The 24,788-nt window shown below is 46.2% G+C and overlaps 1 protein-coding gene across 5 annotated transcripts in view; it reads right to left on the bottom strand.

Moving 5' to 3' along the window:
- Positions 1 to 23,381, bottom strand: part of nsd1b (nuclear receptor binding SET domain protein 1b) — a 24,248-nt gene extending 867 nt beyond the window's left edge. The window contains exons 1-24 of one of the 5 annotated variants that reach the window (XM_047161940.2): positions 23,036 to 23,381; positions 22,723 to 22,894; positions 20,356 to 21,066; positions 18,774 to 18,915; positions 18,338 to 18,480; positions 16,240 to 18,166; positions 16,048 to 16,160; positions 15,670 to 15,946; positions 14,704 to 14,804; positions 14,559 to 14,604; positions 13,864 to 14,030; positions 13,599 to 13,706; positions 12,364 to 12,487; positions 12,056 to 12,256; positions 11,025 to 11,204; positions 7,245 to 7,401; positions 6,869 to 7,074; positions 6,517 to 6,629; positions 6,137 to 6,406; positions 5,942 to 6,058; positions 5,721 to 5,862; positions 5,469 to 5,575; positions 4,964 to 5,165; positions 1 to 3,986 (exon numbers count right to left, since the gene is read on the bottom strand). The exon at positions 1 to 3,986 is cut by the window's left edge and continues 867 nt beyond it. In XM_047161940.2, the coding sequence (XP_047017896.1) occupies positions 3,469 to 3,986; positions 4,964 to 5,165; positions 5,469 to 5,575; positions 5,721 to 5,862; positions 5,942 to 6,058; positions 6,137 to 6,406; positions 6,517 to 6,629; positions 6,869 to 7,074; positions 7,245 to 7,401; positions 11,025 to 11,204; positions 12,056 to 12,256; positions 12,364 to 12,487; positions 13,599 to 13,706; positions 13,864 to 14,030; positions 14,559 to 14,604; positions 14,704 to 14,804; positions 15,670 to 15,946; positions 16,048 to 16,160; positions 16,240 to 18,166; positions 18,338 to 18,480; positions 18,774 to 18,915; positions 20,356 to 20,739 (5,745 nt within the window). In that variant the 5' untranslated portion in view covers positions 20,740 to 21,066; positions 22,723 to 22,894; positions 23,036 to 23,381 and the 3' untranslated portion in view covers positions 1 to 3,468. Of the gene's footprint in view, positions 3,987 to 4,963; positions 5,166 to 5,468; positions 5,576 to 5,720; positions 5,863 to 5,941; positions 6,059 to 6,136; positions 6,407 to 6,516; positions 6,630 to 6,868; positions 7,075 to 7,244; positions 7,402 to 11,024; positions 11,205 to 12,055; positions 12,257 to 12,363; positions 12,488 to 13,598; positions 13,707 to 13,863; positions 14,031 to 14,558; positions 14,605 to 14,703; positions 14,805 to 15,669; positions 15,947 to 16,047; positions 16,161 to 16,239; positions 18,167 to 18,337; positions 18,481 to 18,773; positions 18,919 to 20,355; positions 21,067 to 22,722; positions 22,895 to 23,035 lie in introns of all 5 variants that reach the window. The other 4 variants (XM_017492465.3, XM_047161941.2, XM_017492467.3 and 1 more) reach the window with 4 other exon arrangements.
- Positions 23,382 to 24,788: the final 1,407 nt, after the last annotated feature.

Below are 24,788 nucleotides of genomic sequence, written 5' to 3'. Positions count from 1 at the left end.
TGTTGCGGCCAGAAACGCTCGATTCTGCTGCGGCGTTTGCTGCTTTATTTTGCGGAGAACTGGAATTGTCTTTCGCAGCGATGTTCGTTGGTAAACGAGACGTTTTAGCTGCACTCGCTTTCGAGTGCGTGAATCGGAGAGGGTCTTGGCTGAACGCGCGTGGCGATTTTACCAGCCTGTACTCGCCGCTGGACGCTGAACGCGACGTCAGACGACACGTCTCGCGTCCCGAATCTGCGGAAAATCTGCGCTAATCTGGAAAAATTGCGAGCGCCTCCGGATGTTGCGTGTTTGCTTGATTTTGGGTTCGTTTCTGCGATCGCAAAAAAAAAAAAAAAAAAACGAAATCGTGTAGGGACTGAACAATGTAATAACAGCAGAATAAACGCTGATTTTATTAAGCGGCTGACTTTAAAATGGCCGACGCTGGTTTTCACAAATCACTTTGCCATTATTAGGGGGCCAAGCACTGAACGTCATGTAAGGAATTTATGTTCTTTCGGCATGTAAAGATGCTGTGATTTGCCCGGCAGGAAGGCGGCCATTTTGAAATTGAAAGGGGGGGGGGGGGGGGGGGGGGGTTTTGCCTCTTCTCCTACAAATTTTCCCAAATGGTCACGAAATTTGTATCGTAAGACTTTCATGTATTGACATCAAATGATATATTTAGCAACACGAGACAACATTTGCAACTCGGGAAGGCTACTGAGAACAGTAAGTGAGGCAATATCTTAGCAACGGCTTGATGCTAGACAGAAAGTGCTTGGCCCCTTTAATCGCTGCTTGTAAGCTGTACTGTATTTTATTTTATTTTTTTGTGATAACATAAAAATCACGCTGTGCTAGCGTCCGTGTTAGCGTTTAGATTTTGAGATTGTTATTATTATTATTATTATTTTACATTTTGAGATCATTCTTTTGTGTGATTAAAGAAAAGCAGTCTGCACGATGTTAGCTGGTGGTCCGTTAGCCTCGAGTGCAAAACTACAGAAGCACAAAGGCATAAATATGATTTCCATCTATCTGGTACACATACTATAAATCTAGAACAATATACACTCACTGACCACTTTATTAGGAACACCTGTATCCTTGCTTATTCAGTCAGCCAATCATGTGGCAAGGGCGTGATGCGTAGAATCATCCAAATACAGGTTAATGGTTTGGGTTAATGTTCACATGAGATCGGCGTGACTTCTCGGTGTTGTTGGTGCCAGAAGTTGCGCACAGGCCCGTCAAAAGTGAACGGAAGGTCGGAAAAACCTCATCACACCCATCTGATGAATTTTGATTTCTGCTACAGGGTCCGATAAGAGTTTTTGCCTTAAAAAGCACGATTCCACGGACCCCACCTGCCTCGTGACGACAGTTCAGGCTGGTGGTGGTAGTGTAACGGTGTGGGGTTGCTCGGTTACTTGGTGCACATTGTTGCCAACCGAATGCCACGACCTCTCATAAGCTGACCATACGCATCCCCATGTCCCACAATTGACCTTTCTTCTACTCGTATTGTTCTCCGCTTGATATATCGCTTTGCTTGTATTTCCTCATTTCTTAGTCGCTTTGGATAAAAGCGTCCGCTAAATGAATAAATGTAAATGTAAATCTTATGATTATCCAGAACCATAACGCGCCATATCAGAGAGCACCAGGAGAACAATGAGTTCGGGGTACTTCGAAAGAAGTACCGGTAGAGCACCTTTGGGATGTGGTAGCACGGAAGATTGTTGTCAATATCAACGGATCCTCCCGTGCCACGGAGGATCGAGGCCGTACTGGAAGAAAAGAGTGAGTATCAGTACGGTGTTCCTAATAAAGTGCTCGTCGAGTGGATATCACAATCCAATTCAGCTTTAGAAAGAAGCCCGAGCCTCCCTTATTAAGAACGTCCGCTGTGACATTCAGCGAAAGGTCACTCTGTCACATCCATGACTTAATTACTAATTACTCATTTGATACATTTATATTTCAGAAGACAGTGGAAGTGTCCAGAACTCGTGAAAGACAGTTAAAGGAAAAAAATCCACCCTGAACGCCTGGCCTCGCGTGTTAATCCTTCTCATTAACATGTGATCTTCAACAGCATTCTGGATTTATTTTGGAATCAAACTCTTCAGCGGGTTTCTCCATTACCCACGAGGCCGTTCGACCGCCCGCCGATGCTGACGTCGAAAGCCCTACCTCGCTTCATCTCTCTCCGAACAGAGCGATGCAGCGGCGCTTTAGTACTTTAGTACTTTTAGTCTTGCGCTCCCGCCTCCTCGTCTGTGCACTCGCTTCACGCTGATAAGGTTCTAAAGTGTCGACTTTCTTTCACGCCGACACGTCGTCGAGTACCGCCGCGCTGCGTCCGTGCGACGCCGACGACTCCACGTGACGTGGACGGGCTCTTGTTTTCACGAGATACCAGTTACGCTTGAGATCGTCGAGTTTCAGTATGAGCGCGTTTAATGTGTTTCGAGGTGGACTTTCCGTAAAAACAGTTACCTTAGGAGATCGTTGCGTTCGTGCCGCCTTCCGAGCACGACGGCGTTTCATCTCAGGGGTGCGAACGCTGCCCAAAATCGCCGCCCCGATTGAAAAATAAAAACGAAAACAGAAAACGCAGGGCTGGTGATTATGACACCAGAATAACAACGTATTGTGTAACTGATTTAAGACACTAGATCTAATTACTGCAGTTAACGCGACGGGTTAAAAACGACCTCTTTGAACGCGAGCGGCGTCCGTTTCGGTACGAGCGCACGTTCATAAGGCATTAAAAAGTCAAACGGTGGATGCACGCTGTCGAAGAACGTCTCGGTCGGCGTATCCAGCGTTGGGAGGGGGGTTTTTTTCCCCCACGTGGTTCTATATTCAAGAATCTTTCCCGTTTTAATTTTTACGAGCGGTCATAAAGTGCAAAACCGGCCCTCGAGGAGGATTTTCTACGTTACGTCAAACTATTTCTCTCAGAAATAAACACCGTTACGTGTCTTTCCTGTCGGAGGGGATTTGAAAGAATCTGAATCTCTTTGAGATTTCCGTTAAAAGTGGTTTGTGAAGCGGTAAGTGCAGACCACGGCTTCGGGCGATGCTGGGACAGCGGCCGTGGAGCCCGGGAACGGGGATTCGGGCTGTTTTTGCGCTACGCTAGCCAGCCAGCGCTCGTACTGGAAGGATATAAAAGTGGTGAGTGCAAAAACTTTATCGCGAGGAACAAACGGGGATTTGTTACTCGGTCGCAAGGACTGAAGTGGACTTTCAGACGTGGTCTCTGGTCTGAACGTCGCTCATTTCGTAATTCGTTTCAGAGTCGTCCGTTTTCTCAAAGTGTCACGTTTCCATGCTTCGCACGTCTACGTGTAAATCTAAGAAGCGCCGAATTTTTTAAAAAAAAACAAGAATTGATTAAATTCTAAACCCACCAGGGTTGATGATCGTTTTTCCGCATTAAGCGGCGTCGAAATCCAATTCTACGGCTGTTCCCTACGTTCGCACGGCCTGCGTGACTTTCGGACGCCTTCTATACCGCGTTTCTGACCGAGTGCGTCCGTTAGCTTCCTCTACGATGATCGCACCGTCGTCTTCTACGTCGTCGTCCTGCTCCGGCGGGTTTTCGTCTTCCCCGCAGGACGATATCGGCGAGTACGGGCTGGTAAAGGCGACCGCGAGGGAAGGACTGGAAGGAGGGCTAGAGGGCATCAGCAAAGCGTCGGAGGATTGAAGAAGCGGACCGGAGTGGCACGCTGGGAATTGGTAAAGCGGTAAAGCCTTCACCGGATAGGCGTTGACGTGTTCCGGGAGGTATTCGCGGATCTCGCCCGGTTCTAGAGGCTCGGGTCCGCACGGGTCGTGTTCGCTGCAGGACAGTCGGCCGTCCAGCTTGGAGATGAAGAGCATGCTGTCGCGGTGCTCCACACAGTAGGAACTGGGGCACATCTCGCAGAACGAGGCGGCTTCCTGACCACACAGGTCACACTGGTGCCACGGACACTCCCAACGCCCTACACACACACACACACAACAACATTACACACCTGCGCAACAATAACATAAACACAGAATACCAAAGCACACCGAAAACACCTTTTCTGACGTACACATACACTCAGCGGCCACTTTAATAGAAACACCGACACGTTCAAGGCGATTATCTAATCAGCCAATCACGCGGAGGCGGCACAGGAAATGATTTCATCCGTAGCTTGTGTGAAGCTGTTCGTTCAAGAACCGCCTGGCGTTTTTAAATGCACTCGTTGTGTAAAACTGAATAAAAATCGCGGCGTCCTAAATGGCTTCGACTGCGGAAGAGACGACCACTCGAACACACCGTAAACAAACAGTAGCCGTGCGACCCCTGGTTGCCAACTAAATTCACCACAGATGTTGGATGGGATTTGTTTATGTTTTCTCTAAACCCTGAAACACATTCCTAGGCGGAAAAACATTAACGCAAGGGGTGTAGCTTCGACCGAAATGTCTGAACGATGCCGCGCTGAGAGCACGGAGAGCGAGCGACAAGTGAGAAAGCAGCATTTCGTTACTTTCTCATTCTCGTCGCCATTATCGTTTAATCGCTTTTTTTTTTCTCCTTCTCGTCCCGCCAAAAAAGTTCCACGTTTGAACCCGATAGCAATCACAAACTAGTGCTCGACCGGGTCGGGCGTACGATAGATTTTATTTAGCTCGGAACGTTCTATAAAGCGACGGTTTCGCGTCAGCGCGTCTCTCCTGAGGAAGGGGGCGGGCTTTTCCAAGGTGTCGGTTAATATCGGCGAATACGAGACACCTACGTAACTGGCGTTCTAGATTCGCATGTTGTGTGCCATTTTTAGTGAAAAAAAAAAAAAAAGAAGAAGATAAGAGATCTTTCGGGATATTTTCCGACAACGCGATAGCAGCGTATCTTTGGAACGTCATGTACACTCCGTAGATTTCATACAGACACCCGATCGCCGCTCTGTACGTATTTAGCACTGACCTGCAGGTCTCTTGGTCAGGTTGAGACAGTCTGCGTGATAAACCTTTGGACACCCAGGTCTCTTACATGAAACCATCTGTCCACCGTCTCCACAGCTGAAGCACTCGTCTTCCCGCTCCTTGGTCAGCTCTTGCTGCGACTTGCGCTTTACGTGGCCTTTCCTCTTCATCTTACGGCCCTTGTCGTCTGCGGGAGGGTTATTCTGAGAGATGACGTGATAATCAGTATGACAATAACGACGGCCATAGCGGTGATACCGTTTAAGAACTCATTTCCTGCTTTCTACTTGCAGACCTTTTCATATTATCTTTTGAAAGCTTTTTCAACTGAAACTTCTAATCTATCTCATATCAGCTTGCGTCTGTTACGCGGACTATCGATGGATTTTCCCACGTCGTTCGAAAACGGCGTAACGTTTACAGCTCGAACTTCTCGAAGTTGAAGTGTTGCAGTGTTATTATTAAAAGCCCATGGGGGCGTGTTTTTTTTTGCTTTCTTCTTTTACCTTTGGTCTTACACCTAGAAAGCCACTGCAGTTCGGCGCGCCGCATTTACACACGGTCTTCCCGTTGCCCAGACACTCGAGGTTATAGTTGAACGTCAGCTCGGTGCCTGTAGAGGAAAGAAAACATAGTGAATATCGATCAGTACTGATATGGTTAAAGGTACTTTAGGTACTCTGACGCGCCGACGAGGATAGCTTCGTGAATTTTCCACGTAGTTTAGTAAACGCACGCTCAAAGTCCACACTCCTCACCAGCGGCAACGTCCACCAGTGCAAACAGTCCGACCCGGGTGTCTCCGTTTACGGTCCATTTCTGGGTCTCGCAGTTTGGCTGGCAGCTGTGGTTCATGAATCTGGCCTGGTTTCCTTTAGGTCCGGCGTCAATTATGCGGTCCTACCAGAAAGAAACACGAGATGAGAGAGAGTAGTGCTTTTTTACTACTCACTCGAGGACACGGTCGTAGAGGTGTCACCTTGTCTAGAGTCAGCAGGTAGAAATTCCCAATGTCGTTCTCCTGCGCCCGCTTGATCCGAGCTCGGCATTCCTCCTCGTCGATCACCTCGCCGACGTACTCGCTTACGAACGCGCCCTACGGTGTAAGGCATACGGATTAGCCGTGGTTTTAATTCGACCCGGACTGAACCGAGGCGTTCGTGACTCCGCCTACCTTCTTGATGTCGTGACAGCAGCGCAGGCCCCAGCCCCGGGACAACGTCCGGAAGATTTCCACCTGCGAGTACTGGCGCTTGGTGAAGCACTGGTTCTGGCACGTCTCCCCCGCTGGGCAGACCTGAGGGTGGCATTCGTAGAGGAGCATGCGGTTGATGCACTCCGAGTCCATGCCGCAGGGGTTCTCGTCCGTCGCTCTGCAGTTGCAGCGTGGGATCTCGGACAAGTCGGCCGTAATGATCTGCACTTTGCCGATCGGTCGGTTCACCTGTGAGATCGGTTCAGATGAAGCCTGAACTGCTTCAGCTTGGCATGTAATTAAACGCTAGCGAGAGAGAGAGAGAGCGAGAGAAACTCCACTTCTGTGAGGTTTGATACCTTGATGTGCTTGTAAGGAGGCGGCTTCTTGTCGTTTCTCCTGTCCTCCTGGAGCTGCCGGAGTTCCTTCTCTGCCTGCAGTTCCCGGAATCTTCCGGCGGCCTCGTCCAAAGCTGGCGAAACCAGAAACACGATCGGAATTACAGCCCCCGCTTTTTTTTTTTCTTTTTTTTTTTACAATCTTAGAGAAAATCTACTTTTTAATCCTCTGAAGTCACGACTTTTTTTTCATTCGTTCATATTCTTTGTACGGCTTTGTACTCGAATACGGTGGACCCTGGAGCGATGCTATCGGCAGTGCCACTTACACCAGCGCTTTACTTATTAAAAGGGTTAAATGTAGGAATGATACCTTTCCTGTAAATGGAGTCGACCCCCTTTCCCATTTTGTCTTTATTGTTGGCGTCTCCTTCCATGTACGGGAAGACCCGGGCCTGGTACGTCCACAGGTAGTCGTTGGAACCGAAGAAAAGGACCGGAAACTCGCCGACGTCGTGCCTCATCCGCAGGATATTTTCCGGAACGTCCTTAGGGTTGCTGACTTCAGCGGGCCACCATCTGACGGAGCAATAAAAATAAAGTTTATATATATATATTCATGTATATTATTACGTTATTATTATTGGTAGCAGGGAAAAATATCCCCTGAAATGATTTCGAAAATGAATACGATTATTAGGTTATTATATGTCAGAAAAGCGTGGAGTTCTGTCGGTGCTGATGCTGACCTATATCGACCCACTTTCACCCACACCACTTCTTTGTAGTGTGGTTTCTTCCCGGCTCGACAGTCGTTACAGAACCAGCTCCCCTCGGGCATGTCGATGTTCAGACACTCACGGTGGAAAGCGGCGGGACAGGACTCGCAGCAGAGCAGGCTCCCTCCTACGATTACAAAGATCCCAGACAGAAAACTTTAATCAGCAGTGATCCTGACCCCTCCTGCTCTCCAGACCTGCCTGGTTCTGTCCTGATGCCCTACGTCTGGATGGAGTTCTCGTCACCTGGAAATCGCTCGCTTCAGCTGATGGCTCCAAAAGATACACTTAGAAACAATGAAGACGGCTTTGGACTGCAATTGAAAAAAAAAAAGTTTTGCTACGATAGCTTTAGCACTGCGAATGCTATGATAGCTTTAGCACTGCGAATGCTACGATAGCTTTATGACTGCGAATGCTACGATAGCTTTAGCACTGCGAATGCTACGATAGCTTTATGACTGCGAATGCTACGATAGCTTTAGGACTCTGAATGCTACGATAGCTTTAGCACTGCGAATGCTACGATAGCTTTAGGACTGCGAATGCTATGATAGCTTTACGACTGCGAATGCTACGATAGCTTTATGACTGCGAATGCTATGATAGCTTTAGGACTGCGAATGCTACGATAGCTTTATGACTGCGAATGCTATGATAGCTTTAGCACTGCGAATGCTATGATAGCTTTAGGACTGCGAATGCTACGATAGCTTTAGCACTGCGAATGCTACGATAGCTTTAGGACTGCGAATGCTACGATAGCTTTAGGACTCTGAATGCTACGATAGCTTTAGCACTGCGAATGCTACGATAGCTTTAGCACTGCGAATGCTACGATAGCTTTAGGACTGCGAATGCTACGATAGCTTTACGACTGCGAATGCTACGATAGCTTTAGGACTCTGAATGCTACGATAGCTTTAGCACTGCGAATGCTACGATAGCTTTAGGACTGCGAATGCCACGATAGCTTTACGACTGCGAATGCTACGATAGCTTTACGACTGCGAATGCTACGATAGCTTTAGGACTCTGAATGCTACGATAGCTTTAGCACTGCGAATGCTACGATAGCTTTAGGACTGCGAATGCTACGATAGCTTTAGGACTGCGAATGCTACGATAGCTTTACGACTGCGAATGCTTCGATAGCTTTAGGACTCTGAATGCTACGATAGCTTTAGGACTGCGAATGCTACGATAGCTTTAGCACTGCGAATGCTACGATAGCTTTAGGACTGCGAATGCTACGATAGCTTTAGGACTGCGAATGCTACGATAGCTTTAGGACTGCGAATGCTACGATAGCTTTAGCACTGCGAATGCTACAATAGCTTTAGGACTGCGAATGCTACGATAGCTTTAGGACTGCGAATGCTACGATAGCTTTACGACTGCGAATGCTTCGATAGCTTTAGGACAGCGAATGCTACGATAGCTTTATGACTGTGAATGCTACGATAGCTTTAGGACTGCGAATGCTACGATAGCTTTAGCACTGCGAATGCTACGATAGCTTTAGCACTGCGAATGCTACGATAGCTTTATGACTGCGAATGCTACGATAGCTTTAGCACTGCGAATGCTACAATAGCTTTAGCACTGCGAATGGCACGATAGTTTTAGGACTGCGAATGCTACGATAGCTTTAGGACTCTGAATGCTACGATAGCTTTATGACTGCGAATGCTACGATAGCTTTAGGACTGCGAATGCTACGATAGCTTTACGACTGCGAATGCTACGATAGCTTTAAGACTGCGAATGCTACGATAGCTTTACGACTGCGAATGCTACGATAGCTTTAGCACTGCGAATGCTACGATAGCTTTAGGACTGCGAATGCTACGATAGCTTTAGCACTGCGAATGCTACGATAGCTTTAGGACTGCGAATGCTACGATAGCTTTAGCACTGCAAATGCTACGATAGCTTTAGCACTGCGAATGCTACGATAGCTTTAGCACTGCGAATGCTACGATAGCTTTAGGACTGCGAATGCTACGATAGCTTTAGCACTGCGAATGCTACGATAGTTTTAGGACTGCGAATGCTACGATAGCTTTAGGACTCTGAATGCTACGATAGTTTTAGCACTGCGAATGCTACGATAGCTTAAGCACTGCAAATGCTACGATAGCTTTAGTACTGCGAATGCTACGATAGCTTTAGGACTCTGAATGCTACGATAGCTTTAGCACTGCGAATGCCACGATAGCTTTAGGACTGCGAATGCCACGATAGCTTTACGACTGCGAATGCTACGATAGCTTTACGACTGCGAATGCTACGATAGCTTTAGGACTCTGAATGCTACGATAGCTTTAGCACTGCGAATGCTACGATAGCTTTAGGACTGCGAATGCTACGATAGCTTTAGGACTGCGAATGCTACGATAGCTTTACGACTGCGAATGCTTCGATAGCTTTAGGACTCTGAATGCTACGATAGCTTTAGGACTGCGAATGCTACGATAGCTTTAGCACTGCGAATGCTACGATAGCTTTAGGACTGCGAATGCTACGATAGCTTTATGACTGCGAATGCTACGATAGCTTTAGCACTGCGAATGCTACAATAGCTTTAGCACTGCGAATGGCACGATAGTTTTAGGACTGCGAATGCTACGATAGCTTTAGGACTCTGAATGCTACGATAGCTTTATGACTGCGAATGCTACGATAGCTTTACGACTGCGAATGCTACGATAGCTTTACGACTGCGAATGCTACGATAGCTTTAAGACTGCGAATGCTACGATAGCTTTACGACTGCGAATGCTACGATAGCTTTAGCACTGCGAATGCTACGATAGCTTTAGGACTGCGAATGCTACGATAGCTTTAGCACTGCGAATGCTACGATAGTTTTAGGACTGCGAATGCTACGATAGCTTTAGGACTCTGAATGCTACGATAGTTTTAGCACTGCGAATGCTACGATAGCTTAAGCACTGCAAATGCTACGATAGCTTTAGTACTGCGAATGCTACGATAGCTTTACGACTGGGAATGCTACGATAGCTTTAGCACTGCGAATGCTACGATAGCTTTAGCAATGCGAATGCTACGATAGCTTTAGGACTCCGGATGCTACGATAGCTTTAGGACTGCGGATGCTACGATAGTTTTAGGACTGCGAATGCTACGATAGTTTTAGGACTGCGAATGCTACGATAGTTTTAGGACTGCGAACGCTATGATAGCTTTAGGACTCCGAACGCTACGATAGCTTTAGCACTGCGAATGATACGATAGCTTTAGGACTGCGAACGCTATGATAGCCTTAGCACTGCGGATGCTACGATAGCTTTAGCACTGCGAATGCTACGATAGCTTTAGGACTGCGAATGCCGCAAGCAGTTTTGCACTCGCGTCTCCATCAGTGAACAAAATTACATTTCGTGTGAAAACTGTAATGAATTTCCTGCACTTCTGGACTATATAGCACACAGTTATAGTCGGGAATTATTTATAATCGCATCATTATTATTATTATTATTATTACAGAGTCCGACCCGGATGAGGATGGGTTCCCTTTTTGAGTCTGGTTCCTGTCAAGGTTTCGTCCTCACATCGTCTCTGGCTTGCTCATTAGGGACAAACGTAGACACTGAACGTTTAGACGTTTTATACATATTAATTCGATATACAAAACTGAACTGAACTGAACTGAACTGAAAAGCCGTTTCTTTACCGACTGCAACACTGGACATGGTTAAGGCGAGTAAAGCCGCGGCGACTGACCTTCCGAGCAAACGAAGCACCAACTGACGTTGACGTGTTCGTGATTGCGGCAGCCCTTTCGTGGCACGAAGTGGTTGGGACAGAGGATGCAGTTAGCGGACAAGACGACGCTGCCAGCAGGGATGCAGTAATCGCTAGCGTGGTATGCAACGGGGCATCTGACGCAGTGGATCAGTCGACCTGTAGAGGGCGCAGGACGCAGGAAAGTCATTCTCTACCTGATGCTTGATATAAAGAACTTATTACTACTAGTAAAACGATAGCAATGAATACTGCTTTAATATATCGTTCTAACTGAGTCTGACATTCACTTACATGCTTACTTATTTATTGACTGACATGTGTATCTACTTATTTATTTACTTAGTTTCATTTTGGCCTTTTTCAATTCTGAATGTTCCACACATTGTACTAAAACGGTTCAAAGCATGTTGTATCATACTAAAAATAACATCATTTTGCTTGTTTTCAGTTTTAGATCGATTATTTAGAAAGTTTAGATTAAAAAGACACATTGGTGGGACTAGAAAAAAAACGTAAGCGCATTATATTAAAGCGCACCTATTATGGTTTTGAAGCGTCCCTACTTTTGTTTTAAATGACTCATACAGTAGATTTACACGCATCCGAGGTCACAAAACACTTTAACGTGCTCATCATTTAAACTGCGGCGTTACCCTTTTCCCCTTCAGTGTCACAAACGACTCGTTAAACGAGCCGTTCTAAAGGATTCGTTCGAAACTCCTCCTTCAGAGAGCATACTCTGCTCTGATTGGTCAGACGTCCCAATCTGTCGTGATTGGTCTAGCGCTGTCAGCGACCAGCTGATGAAGACCAGAGGTATTTACGCGACGCAAAACAATAACCACGGATCGCTGGTGGCCCACCTGGGCATCGTGACCTCCATAACTATATTAATTTCTTTAACGTGACGGTCACGTAACCGCTCCGTATGCACGTGCTGTGTAATAAACCTGTACTTACTGTCATTTCTTATATTCGTTTGTTTGTACGACTGAAAGAATTAAGACCTTTGTAAACGGAGGGGTTGCTCGGGTTGGTGATGAAGCAGGCGAGACAAGCATGGAGGGAGCAGCGGAAGCCTCGGTTTAAAGGCACCGTGAGGGCGTGGCCGGCAATGCACTCTCCGTGGTAGAACTTCCCGCAGGCAGGGACCATGCAGCGCCTCACGTCGTCGTCCAGCTTCTTACACATGAAACATTCGTGTGCGCCTGGAATTCACAAACACACCTCTCTGCTCAGTTACCGCGTACAGGATTGAATGAAAGATAAAGTCACTGTTCTACCGATGCGTCTGTGCGATTGTGTCAACGCCCACCAGAAGTGCACTGCTGACACAGAAACTTCCCGGTCGGTGGCGCGGTCAGGCCGACACATTGTGGGTGGAACGTGCTGCAGCACTGGCCTTCACACAGAAGCAGCTCTCCCTGTTTCTCACAAACCTACGCAAACACACATAGGTCCCCTCAGACAAGGTCCTCAGTTTAACGCTAGTAATAAATGGAAACTATTTAAGAGTTATGGCTGCAATTAGCTGTTATGGAAAATGAACTGACTGACAAAGCTTCTGGAATAGCACAATAATAGCAGATCATTAAATATTTTTTATATGTTTGCTATTTAAGCTTTATCTTCGTAAAAAAAAAAAAAAGAAAGAAGAAAAAAGTCTTCAATTACGACTCCATACATCCTATATTCCATTCCAGGGACATTTTTATATATAAGCCGATGTTCCGTCGGTCTGCTCGCGGTGACGCATACTCAGTGCCCCATTTAGCGCCATAGAGTTAATATTGCACCTAGTGGTCACAAATAGGAACTGCAACAAGTGTTATTTGAGGCTAGTTGGGGTGGGAATCACGCTGCCCCATGCATGCTCTATTTGGGAACATTTTCACAGCATGGGAAACAGAGGAGAGGACAATTCATACCAGGGTTGCCAAGGTTATGTTTTTTATGTCAAATTGGGCTAGTATACAAATATTCAAGTTCTTGTATTTAGAGCAAGGAATTAGAATTTGATCTAACAAATCTCTGTGAACAAAGGTAAAGTGCCAGCAATCGTAGACCACGTGTCCACGATGTACAGAACCGTTTCTATTTTATGACATACTGCAAAAATTGCAAGAGGGATTACGGAGTGGATAACGTGTATACATCAGAAACAGTGACCGTGTTTCCCACACGACGGCTGAGGAAAAGAATCGAAATAGGTCTCCCGTTTCCGACGACTGGTTACAAGTCTCTTGTGTGGATTTTGAGAGAGAAATTTAAAGGAAACCCTGGTCAGTGATATCAGCTCTTCTGTGTGCGTCAACAAAGACATGTCTAAAAACCGCTCGACGCCGGCTGCTAGACCGCGTGCCGTCAAATCTCAGCGGCCTATTATGGAGTTCACTAGATAGTAGAGTGTAGCAAAAGTCAAAGTCAGGAATCATAGCCTCTCGACATCATTTTCGAGTCATGTCGCTGTTAACGTTGTCCTGCGTCACCAAAATCTACGTTCTCAAGCCGCCGCCGTTACTACGACAAACCGATCTAAAGAGAACTGACCTGACAAACGCCGTCTTTCGGGAATACGCCACTCCCTTTCTCCGCCGACAGTCTGCTATCAGCCGATTCATTTTTCATCTCAGAGCAGTCGACAGTGGGGTCAAATACCTGCATAACAAACAGGAAGTGCTTTAGCGTGCGGTACGGTCAAGCAGCGTTTAATGAATTCGAAAACCTGGAATATTTACACGTCAGAGCCCGACATTAATTCTCGGCAAAACACAGCCATAATATAATTTCACGAGGTGGGTTTTTAAACGCTGACCTCAGATTCCAGAGTGTATTTGCCGTCCTTGGCTGTCTCAGGGTTAAGTGTGTCAGGGTTCGTAGGAGTGATATCCGCCTCCCTCTCTGTACTCTCTGAAATTGGGACGTTCTCTTCAGGAGTGAATACAGCAGGCTGCTTGCTCTTACTTTTTGATTGTCCAAAGCCTATGTTTTGGGACAGAATAAGAATGACACAAAACGAAACCACAGTCTGGTGGAGCCCGGAGTCGACATTTGTTTCCACAAGTCCGTCCTTCAAAATAACAGAAGGAGAGAGATGTGCTGTAACAGTATGCAACTGTGGAAGATAATGCGATGAGTGTTATGAGGACAAATATTTACATCGTGGTTAGCGTTATCATAGTCGTAACCGGCAAAAAGAAATTCCGGAGATCTGCCGTCTCGTCGTTAAGATAGCAGCCAGGTCCGTAAGTATTTGGACAGCAACGCCACTTTCGTCATCTTGCTCTTGTACACCGCAGTCGAAATGGAGTCGAAATGGAGCGGTCGAGATGTGAGTGAAAGTCCACTTTTCAGGAACGTACCAAATGGATTTGGCCACGCCTGAAGGAAAGATCACGGAAAACCGTGTCGCTGTCCAAATACTTATGGACCTGACTGTACGTTCTAGAAGAACTGCGCTACGTTTGAAAATAATGAACCCGAATTTGAAATATTCGCCGACTGACCAACCTGAATGAGCAGCATGTCCTGAAGAACCGTTCCTCTGGGTTTTCACCTGCCGAAGAATTCATTCGATTAAAATAATCCGATAAATTAGTCTCCTGAGACGTAGACTGACGGCTAGGCTGACGTTGTAAAGTCCTGTCACACAAACCTTCTTTTTTGGCGTCAGAATTGGTTCAGCTTCGATTGAACTCTCTAGAATTTTCTTGGTGGGTTTCCTCTGCCTCTTTGTGCTTAAACAGATGCCATCGCCTGAAGAACACCAAAGAGTTCGCGACATGTTCATAACTCATACCAAAGGAAAATATGTACTTACTTCAACAAATACAAAACATACACCTTAATGCTGTTATTAAACTTATTTCTACTTCCTTTTCCTTCCACGTTTCCGTGCTACTTGTACTAACAGTCACCTCGCGACTGCGACCATACGCCTATAAGAAGGTTCCCGCTACGTCACCCTCTTCCTCTCGCCGTCGTCCTGAGCTAGACACACTATTTACGTTAGATGGCCAAAAGTTTGTGGACACCTGGCCGTCACACCCATATGTTTACACGAAGTTTGAAGCGCACGATTGTATGGAACGTCTCTGTATGCTGTAGCATCCTCATTTCCCTTCACTGGAGCTAAGAAGCCGCAAACCTGTTGCTCCGACATGACGATGCCACTGTGCACAAAGCGAGCTCCGTGAAGACGTGGCGTGTGAAGGATGGAAGAAGCACAGAACCCTGACCTCAACCCCACTGAACACCTTTGGGATGAACTGGAGCTGGAGCCTCCTCACATCAACATCCCAACATCGGCGCCTGACCTCGACCTCGCTAACGCTCTTGTAGCCGAACGGACACGGAGCCCCAAAGCCACGCCCCAAAAATCTAGTGGAAAGCCTTCTCGGAAGAGTGGCGCTTATAATAACAGTAAAGACGAGAATAAATCTGTACCGGGATGTTCAATAAACATGTTCGGATGTCACGGTTAGGTGTCCACAAACTTTTGGCCACACAGTGTATTTGGTCTGAATTAAGATCGATGCCATTTCTCGGCAAACAATTGGCTAAGGACAAAACATTTGGCTAGGATTACCGAACTTTTCGGTTTTTCGACAGATTCACTTACCAGCGGGAGAACAATTCTGAACCGGAAGCTGTTCCTTAAAACAATTTTCTCCATACAGGGAGGTTTCTGTTTCTGGTGGCGGAGTTAGTGTGTCTACAGCCATAACCTGGCTCTCTTGACACGGAGGATTTTCTAGCATGGGAGGAGTCTTAGACCTCTCTTCAGGGGGAGGAGTCTGAATTTCCGGTAAGGGGTTCGGCGCACGTCGTATCGCTCCTTGATGTCGCTGTATGCCTGAGGATTTCTCCGTCATATTAACAGACCTGTTTTTAATGACCTGGGAAAGACATGCGATAATCGGTATATGATTGAACGTTTAAAAAAACAACAACACAAACACGGGTTTAATTTAAAAAAAAAAAAACAACCCGAAACTACCTTCTGCAAGGATTCCGGTTGCTTCTTCGCTTTCTTCTTAGTGGCAAATATGTGGTCGTATTCCTCTGTCCACTCGATGAGTCTTTTGCTAGGCTTTCTGATGCGTTTGCTCTCTGGCAAAGACAAAACTCGGAGTCATGATAAACAAAACTGTTAGGGAGCTAATTACATTTCTTCTAGCGCTCATCTTACCTGTGGGGAAACTCGGAACCTCACAGGTATTTGGAGCTCCGTTTGCTGTGTTTACGGACATCTCTTTAGCCGACGCAGACGATGTCGGAGTCGTCGTTTCGGCACCAGGCTCCACGACGCTTTTCCGTTCTGAAGGTTGCCCTGGTCCTTGCTCACTTCTGATCTCCGCCTGCGACACCTTCACGACGTCCTGCTCAAACTTCTGCCAGCGTTTTTTAGGTACACTGCCCAAAAAACTATTCTCCGAGTTCTCGGCGAGGGGTTTGGACCCCGGCGAAGGTGTGTTTGCATCCGACTTCCTGCTACACGCACGTGTTGACAACTCCGAAGGCACAAAAATGTCATCAAGGCTCTTCTTCACGACCGCTTGACTTTTTTTGCTAGGTTTTTTAGCAGATTTCGGTGCAGTAGAAATGCTCGGGCAACGCTGAACGACACAACCGTTGACCTCTCGCAGATCAGGACCAAACTTTGCATTTGTTTTGTCTTGCTTCGACTTAAAACCAGACATTCTGCTCTGTCCGTACTTCTTAAGCCCCGCCCACGCGCAGCGCTCAGTATTATCCTTAACGCGACCGAAACGACTTTTCAGATCGCGTTCTGAAATCGTCGAAGGCTCCTCTTTAATGAGTTTTGTCGCGGGTATCGTTTCCATGACCACGGGTCGGCCATCTTTTTCTCGACTGTCGTGTATGTCCTTTAACAACATCAGGAACGTGCTATATTTATAGTTTGCGTCTGGACGGAATCTGGCCGACGTTCCGTTTTTTTCGTTTTCCAGCGACTTGAAGGTTATTTCTTTCATGTCTTCGCCGTCCTGTATGTTTACACGGAACGGAGATGCTGTGGAAAACGCCGACGCCTCGGACGCTCGAGTCTCTCGTTTCACTTCCGACGCGTTGAAACCGAGTGGTACGGAAGATATCGAACAAGATTCGTCCTCTGACTTGACGACGACCTCGTCGTCTTCCAGATCAGACGGATTGAGAGGCGCCTTGGGAGCGGCGTCGGATTTCGCTTTTAAATCCGCGTTCAAATCGGGCCGCGCTGAAATTTTCGGCCGTCTCGATTTGACTTTTGTCTTTTCGGTAGACGCACATCTCGTGACGCGTACGTCGGTCTCACTTTCACCGCCTGGCAGAGTTTGTTTAAGATCTTGGCTAGACGGCTGCCGGAGCCGAGCGTCTTCCATTGCTTTTAGTGCTCTCGTCATCAATCGACTGCTAGCTGGAAGACACGCAACTCTCTTGTCCAGAGTTTTCTTGGTGTCCACAGATTGGTGTTCCAATCCCGTGACTTGGTTGTCTCTGGACTTCATACTCGTCGACTCGGGTATCTTGATCTTACATGATACCTTACCAAAAGAGCAATTAACAGATTTAATTCCCGCACGACTAAATACCCCACTGGTTTGTCCTTTTCCAGCTTTGCTGAACCACAGACCACCCTCGATATTTTTCCTCGCTTCTTTATCGTTCTGGCTTGTCACCTGCCCTACCGGCTGATCGGGCGTGGAGTTCAGCGAGGCTCGGCCACCTCCTTTGGGACATCGGCGAATTTGCGGCACGGAGTCGATGTCGGAATAGGGACTATCCACCACTTCCGTCTCTGTCTTTCCACAGACAAACTTGTCGTACTTTGCGAAAAACTCCGCCGAGGACTTACTTTGCTTCTTTTTGCATTTGGACTTCGTCAAAAAGTTCTGGTCTTGATGTGAAATCTTCCCGTTGACTTGCCGACCGTTTCCAGGGATTCCCAGGAGCAACCGGGAGTCAGACACCTTGTCTTCTTGCCCTTTCGTTTTTTCATCGATTGAACACTTTTCTGTGAATTCAGAAGTTATTATAGGTATCCTGGGCTTATCCAGGAAGTGCGCCTCAGCTTCGGCTACACTACAACTCCAAGAGCTTAGAAACCGCTTGGGTACCTATAAGAGAAATACAAACGGTGCGGAAAATGAGACACCGAGCGAAACAGCGATTCATCTAGAAGTTTCATGTGGGGGGAAATATAGAGTTTATTATTACAGTTATTTATTAAAAACGATGAGAAAAAGATTGATGACGATGACGATGATGAATTTTCAGCTTGGTCTTACCCCTCTCTTTGGACCAGGGAGATTGTGAAACTGATATTCGCCAACAAATACATGCATGGCTTTCTCGGAGACCCAGGCCAGTTCCTCAGGTTCCCCAAACGTCTTGATGTAATACTGGCGACAAGGATTATCCCTCGGCTCTGCTAAACCCACAGCACAGGAAAAAAAGAAAACGCCTAAGGTTTTATTTCTATGGGAATAAGTCGAACTCTCGAATTCTCTCTCTCTCTCTCTCTCTTTTTTTTTTTTTTGTTGCTAAAGTCTTTACTCTTTAAAACACGAACTGATAATACTGCACCAACATTTAGCACAGCTATATTAACTAACTATCATGCAAAACGTAAAGTACTTAAAACTGCAGAGTCCGATCGCACGTTTAACCTACCAGTAGATTACATGTTGTACTAATTTACAATGTTATTCCGAACCAACGTACCTTTTATTCTGTGATACGTTTCCGATGCAGGATCGATGGTCACGCGACATGGCCACCACGGTCTACGGTTGAACTTGGCCCAGATAACTTCACCTTCTAGGTACTTTAATGGTGGAAGAGGCTTTGACTTTGAGTTGTTGATCTGCTAAGAGAAAATTGTTTCCAATGAACGTCATACAAGAGACAAACCTCGATTCGTGTATACGATAACAGATATCTCTCAAAACCAATCTGGAGCAAAAGAAAATAAATCAAACAAATAAAAAAATGACTACGGTTAGTTACAAGTGTTTCATTATATTGGTATTAATCCAATTATTGGACTCTAAGGTAAATGATGTGATGCCGACAGACACATATTATGTTTCAGTCACAGATAAAGCCCAGTCGCTCTGAGGAAAGAATTTCCAGTTAAGACTTTCTATTGACTGTAATCTAGTGTGTGAATTTAAGGATTATACTGCACGTGACTTTTCAGTGATTAAATATTTCTTCGTTTATTTACAGGCATTACATGAATTCCACTGACACAAAGGGAAGAAGAAGAAGAAGAAGAAGAAAAAAAAAACAGGTTTAGAGACACTTGAAAGAGGTCTGTTTTTGGAAACGACTACTTCACGTGACTGTAATCGACATGATTTCATTACGTAGCAACGTAAGCAACGATCTGAAGTCACAGGGAAGTGTTGTTGTACAAATACAAATCAAACGACAAGCTAACTAGCTAGGAAACTAATCAGGTAAACAATCGAACCTGTATTTAATGGAAAAATCCACCGTGGAGAACTGGCATATTAATCTTTATTATTAACGCGTGAGTTTCCGTTGTGCCTAAAGTGACCGATGCAGCGGTGCTTTAGTACTTTAGTCTGTCCGGTCCTCTCACCTCCTCGTCTGTACGCCCTGCTCAAACGGAACGGCTTCCGAAGCTCCGACTTTCGTGCTAATAGCGTATTCTGGACCGTTTAGTCCGAAGTTCGCTGTCTCCACTGCTTTTACATTGGATCTCCCGTTAATATGACGAGCAAGAAAATGAAGAGCCAGAAAAGAAGTTCTTGTGATTTTGTTTTTAGGCGCGAACAGCAAAACCAAACCGATATACTCTATGTTTGAGATTGGGGAGACAAGCCACCACCCCAAAAAAAGCTATACCATTCTAATATGTAGTAACAATAATAATCATAATAATAATGATAATAATAATAATAATAAACTGCTAGTCAATCGACAAATTAGCACCGGAAAAGCTAAAAATATCAAATATTTTAATAGAAACGAATGTATTTCAAGCTGGAGTTTTCCATTAAGGACCGCAGTGTGAACGCAAGCTTCTAATTTGAACTGATGACACGGTTTAGTAATAATCTTAAGCTATTTATAACATGCGATCTATATCTGCGCGTACGCTTTACTCATTCCTTAGTAAGTGTTTGAGTATTCTTCATGAGGGTTGGTAGATCTTCCGAAGAGTGGAATTTCTCTTTAATCAACGTAGCGTTTGCCATCGTAGACGTAATTATGCTCGGTTTGGACGTGACTTCGAAAACTACACGGAAGCAGAAGATTAAAAACGAGAACTTGCCGGCGTAACGTCATCGCGGACGCACTCCAGACAGCCTGGATCGCCGTCTCCGCCTGACTCTTCGGCGCGGTTTCCATCTTGTTTCACTGACATCCAGGCTTTTGTTCTTCTTTTCCCTTTAGACAGACTATGGTGTCTATCCAAAATGGCGAATCTTTGCTTGGGATTTGTAGACGGAGAGATATCGTCTACGGGGATGCTACGCGGCTTTTCGTGTGAAGACCTTGGGCCCGCGTCTTCGTCGTCCTCTTCGTCCTCAAACAAAATTGACTCGAAGTGTAAGCCATTTGCGAATGGACTGGACGAATCGAGACTGAACGCTGGACTGGGAGGAGACATGCGAGTGTTACTGTCAGTTCTAGTTTCAGGCAAAGCCGTGTCCATGTTTTGTAACAGAGACGGGGTCGGCAAGCTTAAAGCGCCATGGAGTCAACTCATTCCTCTGGCGCTTGTGGATCCCTGTATGTGAAAAAGCAGATCCAGAAAGTTCTCCACGAAGTTCTGGAGGCTTTTCAAGGAACCGTAAAGTACTCAGTAGTCCTTAGTTCTGCGCTGCAAAGTGGAAGTGAGACATGAAGGTTGGGCTTCAGGCCCGGCGTCTTGACTACGATGGGTGATGTTTTCCATGTGATGAGATCCGAGGATTTTCAGCTCGTCTGGAGGACTACTGACGAGCCGAGCACCTGTACTGGCCACTTGCCTCGGAGACACCTGGGACACAATTCATTCAGTCAATGTTTCTGAAATATGACAAATCAATAGATGACGGTTTATTAGGTACAGATAACTACACTGATTGGCCCTCTTATAAGGTATTCCTACCTATTCCTATGGCATTCCTATATAGGTACAGAATTACTACATGTTTGTGAGGGAAGAACTTCGGTGCTATTGGTGCATGTAGACCATTTGGAGCTATGCACAATGTCCGCTCCACCCTACCCCATCCATCCATGCAATAAAACCATGGAGGCTGAATAGCTATTACTTGGAAAGTGAACCGTCCGTGTCTTAGCAGTGTCGTAGGTGGTCTTAAGTGTCGAGGTGTTTAGTTTGTTGGGTTTTTAAAGCACTGTCTGTACTTATTTCCCACATAACAAGACACACACATCCATCCATCTTCTATACCGCTTATCCTTCCTTCAGGGTCGCGGGGAACCTGGAGCCTATCCCAGGGAGCATCGGGCACAAGGAGGGGTACACCCTGGACAGGGTGCCAGTCCATCGCAGGGCGCAATCACACACGCATTCACACACCCATTCATACACTACGGAAACCCCCGGAGCACGGAGAGAACATGTAAACTCCGCACACACAGGGCCACGGTGGGAATCGAACCCCGAACCCTGGAGGCGTGAGGCGAACGTGTTAACCGCTAAGAAGTGGAAAGTCGGAACTCTGAATTACTACAAAGTACGAGCAAAAACATGGCCGCCTTTCATTTTGATCTCATGTCGTCGTAATCCACCCGTCTCGTTTTCGGACGGTGTGAGGAAACCGGAGAACCCAGAGGAAACCTACACAAACCCGAGGAGTACTGTACATGTGAAACTCCACGCGGGCGCTCACCCACCCGAGCTCAGGAGCTGTCGGGTGTTCGACGTGTACGCGTCCGTCAAAGCGCCAAGTTAAGGAATACAAACGCCATGCGCCGTTTCTGCTAAACGTCCTTTAGGTCTTCACGGGTGATCGGGAACACACGAGCGTACCCGTACCGGTGTCATGTCAGCGCTGTGCTCGGAAAGGTCAACACGCATACCGGTGGGTAAGCAGTGGTCCTCATGTGGACCCTTCACCTACAAAATGCACCTTTACTAATGAATAATCTGTTTATGAATATACACCATGGACACTGCAGAAGCGCTGACTGAACGTGCAGTAGGACTTCTGCTGTGTGTGTGTGTGTGTGTGTGTGTGTGTGTGTGTGTGTGTGAAGCCGCCCTTGCGTGCTCCGGGCCGAGGCGCACATGTATGACACACTCTAGTGACGAGTGCGAGTCTGTCATCTTTCAGAGGAAGTGAAGAAGTTAAACGCAGTTACGATACGATACCGATATGGCAGCACCACGGCGGCGCGAGCGACCGCGCGCGCTTTGGAAATCATACAGGGGCAGGCAGCTCGCGCGAGGTTCTTCTCTCAATAGACGTTTCGCCTGATACCGTTCCTTTAGTTCTGTCTCTCTCTCTCTCTCTCTCTCTCTCTCTCTCTCTCACACACACACACACACACACACACACATACACACACACAACCTTACAGTGGTCACAACCTGCATACGATCCCGTTATAATAAACCGTGTTGTGAAGGAGTTAATGAAATGCATCCCAAAATAAATAATAATAATAATAATAATAAGATTCTTACCATTCACATCTCGCACGCGGACGTGGACACCGAAAATCCTGCGCTTTTTGCAGTCGAAATGGCCTTTTCCCCCAATGTGTGAGTGCCTCAGCAAATCCCAGCAGCAGCAGCAGCAGCACTAGGCCGAGAAACCTGAGCACATATTCTTGACAGTGAAGCTAGCGGCCCCTTTCTAAACAAACCCAAAGAAACACAGCAAAAGACGTCCATTACACACACACACACACACATGCGCACGCACACACGCGCGCGCACACACACACACGGTGACATAAACACGTCCCCCCTGCGCCGTGATTCAGAAACACATTACCGGTGGATCTTACTTTCTCTCCATTGAAACGGTGATGGTTTCCTCGGCGTGCCGACCTGCCCCCGGTTGTGTCTCGAGTGTGTGTGTGTGTGTGTGTGTGTGTGTGTGTGAACAGCCAATCCAATCCGTCGCGGGCTCTCCAGCCTCGCTGTCCTGCGCTACATTTTGTTACTTAAAACAGTTCCTAAAAACACACCTGCTACTCTTAGTAGTCTTCTTCTTCACACACAAACGCTACAATGTCATACACCTTTAAAAAGTGCTTTGAAGTCACGTCATCAATTAGACACATGTGGGTTCAGACAGTTCCTGCTGAACACTCGGGCTCAGGTTATAGGAATAGTTTAGATATGTGTATGTGTATGTGTGTGTGTGTGTGTGCGCGTGTGTGTGTGTGTGTAATGTTTATGAGGCGGCGGGGTGACACAAGTTGGTTGTTTACTCGGGACCGAGTCCTGGGCAGCCGCTTCAAAATGGAGTCTGCTGCCGAAACAGGCCACAAAGTGTTAAAATCTCAAATGGGAGAGTCGGATAGAAGAGAGCCCCGGTGGAGACGCGCGTGAAGCTGCGACGTTTTCCCGTCAAGCACGAGCTACATCAAAGGTCGAAGGAGGCCATTTTGTCAATCGATGACACAGTTACAGATGGGTATCAGTTGGAAAGGGGTTGAATCCAGACACATGAAGCTCTCTCTCTCTCTCTCTCTCTCTCTCTCTCTCTGTGTGTGTGTGTGTGTGTTAGTGTGTGTGTGAGTGTGTAAAAGCAGAGCGCACCTTATAATAAACCATGCTCCAACTATAATTAAAATAGTCGCGTGCGTGTATAATTCACATTTAAGCTTCCTTACTACATTTCACACACAATCTAGTTAACACCCTGCCATTTTTTTTTCTTCAAGGGAGGTGGGGAAATGGAGCAGCCGACACCATCTTTCTTTTCTTTCTTTCTTTCTTTCTTTTTTTTTTTTTAACAGTCCACCATGTTGACTCATTTCTTTTCTTTAAAAAAAAAAAGAAAGAAAGAAAGAGAGCGCGCGGATAATAAAAACGATCTGGTCCCAGTCCTCTTATCGAGGACTCTTTTATCTTCCAGAGAAAAAAAAAATTAAACCCTTAAACCCGTGGATTAATCAGAATTAAGACTTCATGCTACACATTGGGAAATAATCGCACCCTTAGTTGTCTTCTATGATTAGTTTCAGTTTGTCACGTCGCATATTTCCCCTTTCACGTGCTAAAAACTCTTTTCTTTTTTTCTTTTTTTTTGAAACCTTACACTACCGCACTAAATAGTATGTGAGAAATAGTACTCCAGCTATAGTGTGACATCCTATTTAGTAGGGTAGTATTAGGAAATGGACATGGTGTAGGCCTGGTCCTGACTGACTGAACAGCGACTCATCTGGAGGAAAGTAAAACTGCAGCTGTAATCACAGTCATAGAATAAAACACATTCAAGTCCAAGCTGAAACTCAGCATAGAGTGTTGATTCAATTTTTTTTTTTTTTTTTTAAAAGAACAAAAAAAGAAGAGGATATTTTTATGAGCCTCCGACCAAAATTGTGGTTGGATCATTGGTGGTTGGATCACCTTTCCTTAGCTTTCAGAACTATATAATAGTAGGCTACAGATACATACCTAATATAGGCCAAAGCCAGGCAGCATATTCATAACTGGATAATGCTGGAATACGAAATACTACCATAATATTGGATTCACAGAATTTAACCACCGGTTTATGACTTTGCTGACAG

The sequence above is a fragment of the Ictalurus punctatus genome, chromosome 18 (genome assembly GCF_001660625.3).
Source record: "Ictalurus punctatus breed USDA103 chromosome 18, Coco_2.0, whole genome shotgun sequence".
NCBI classification, from domain to species: Eukaryota; Metazoa; Chordata; class Actinopteri; order Siluriformes; family Ictaluridae; genus Ictalurus; species Ictalurus punctatus.
This window is presented reverse-complemented; position numbering and strand designations above follow the sequence as displayed.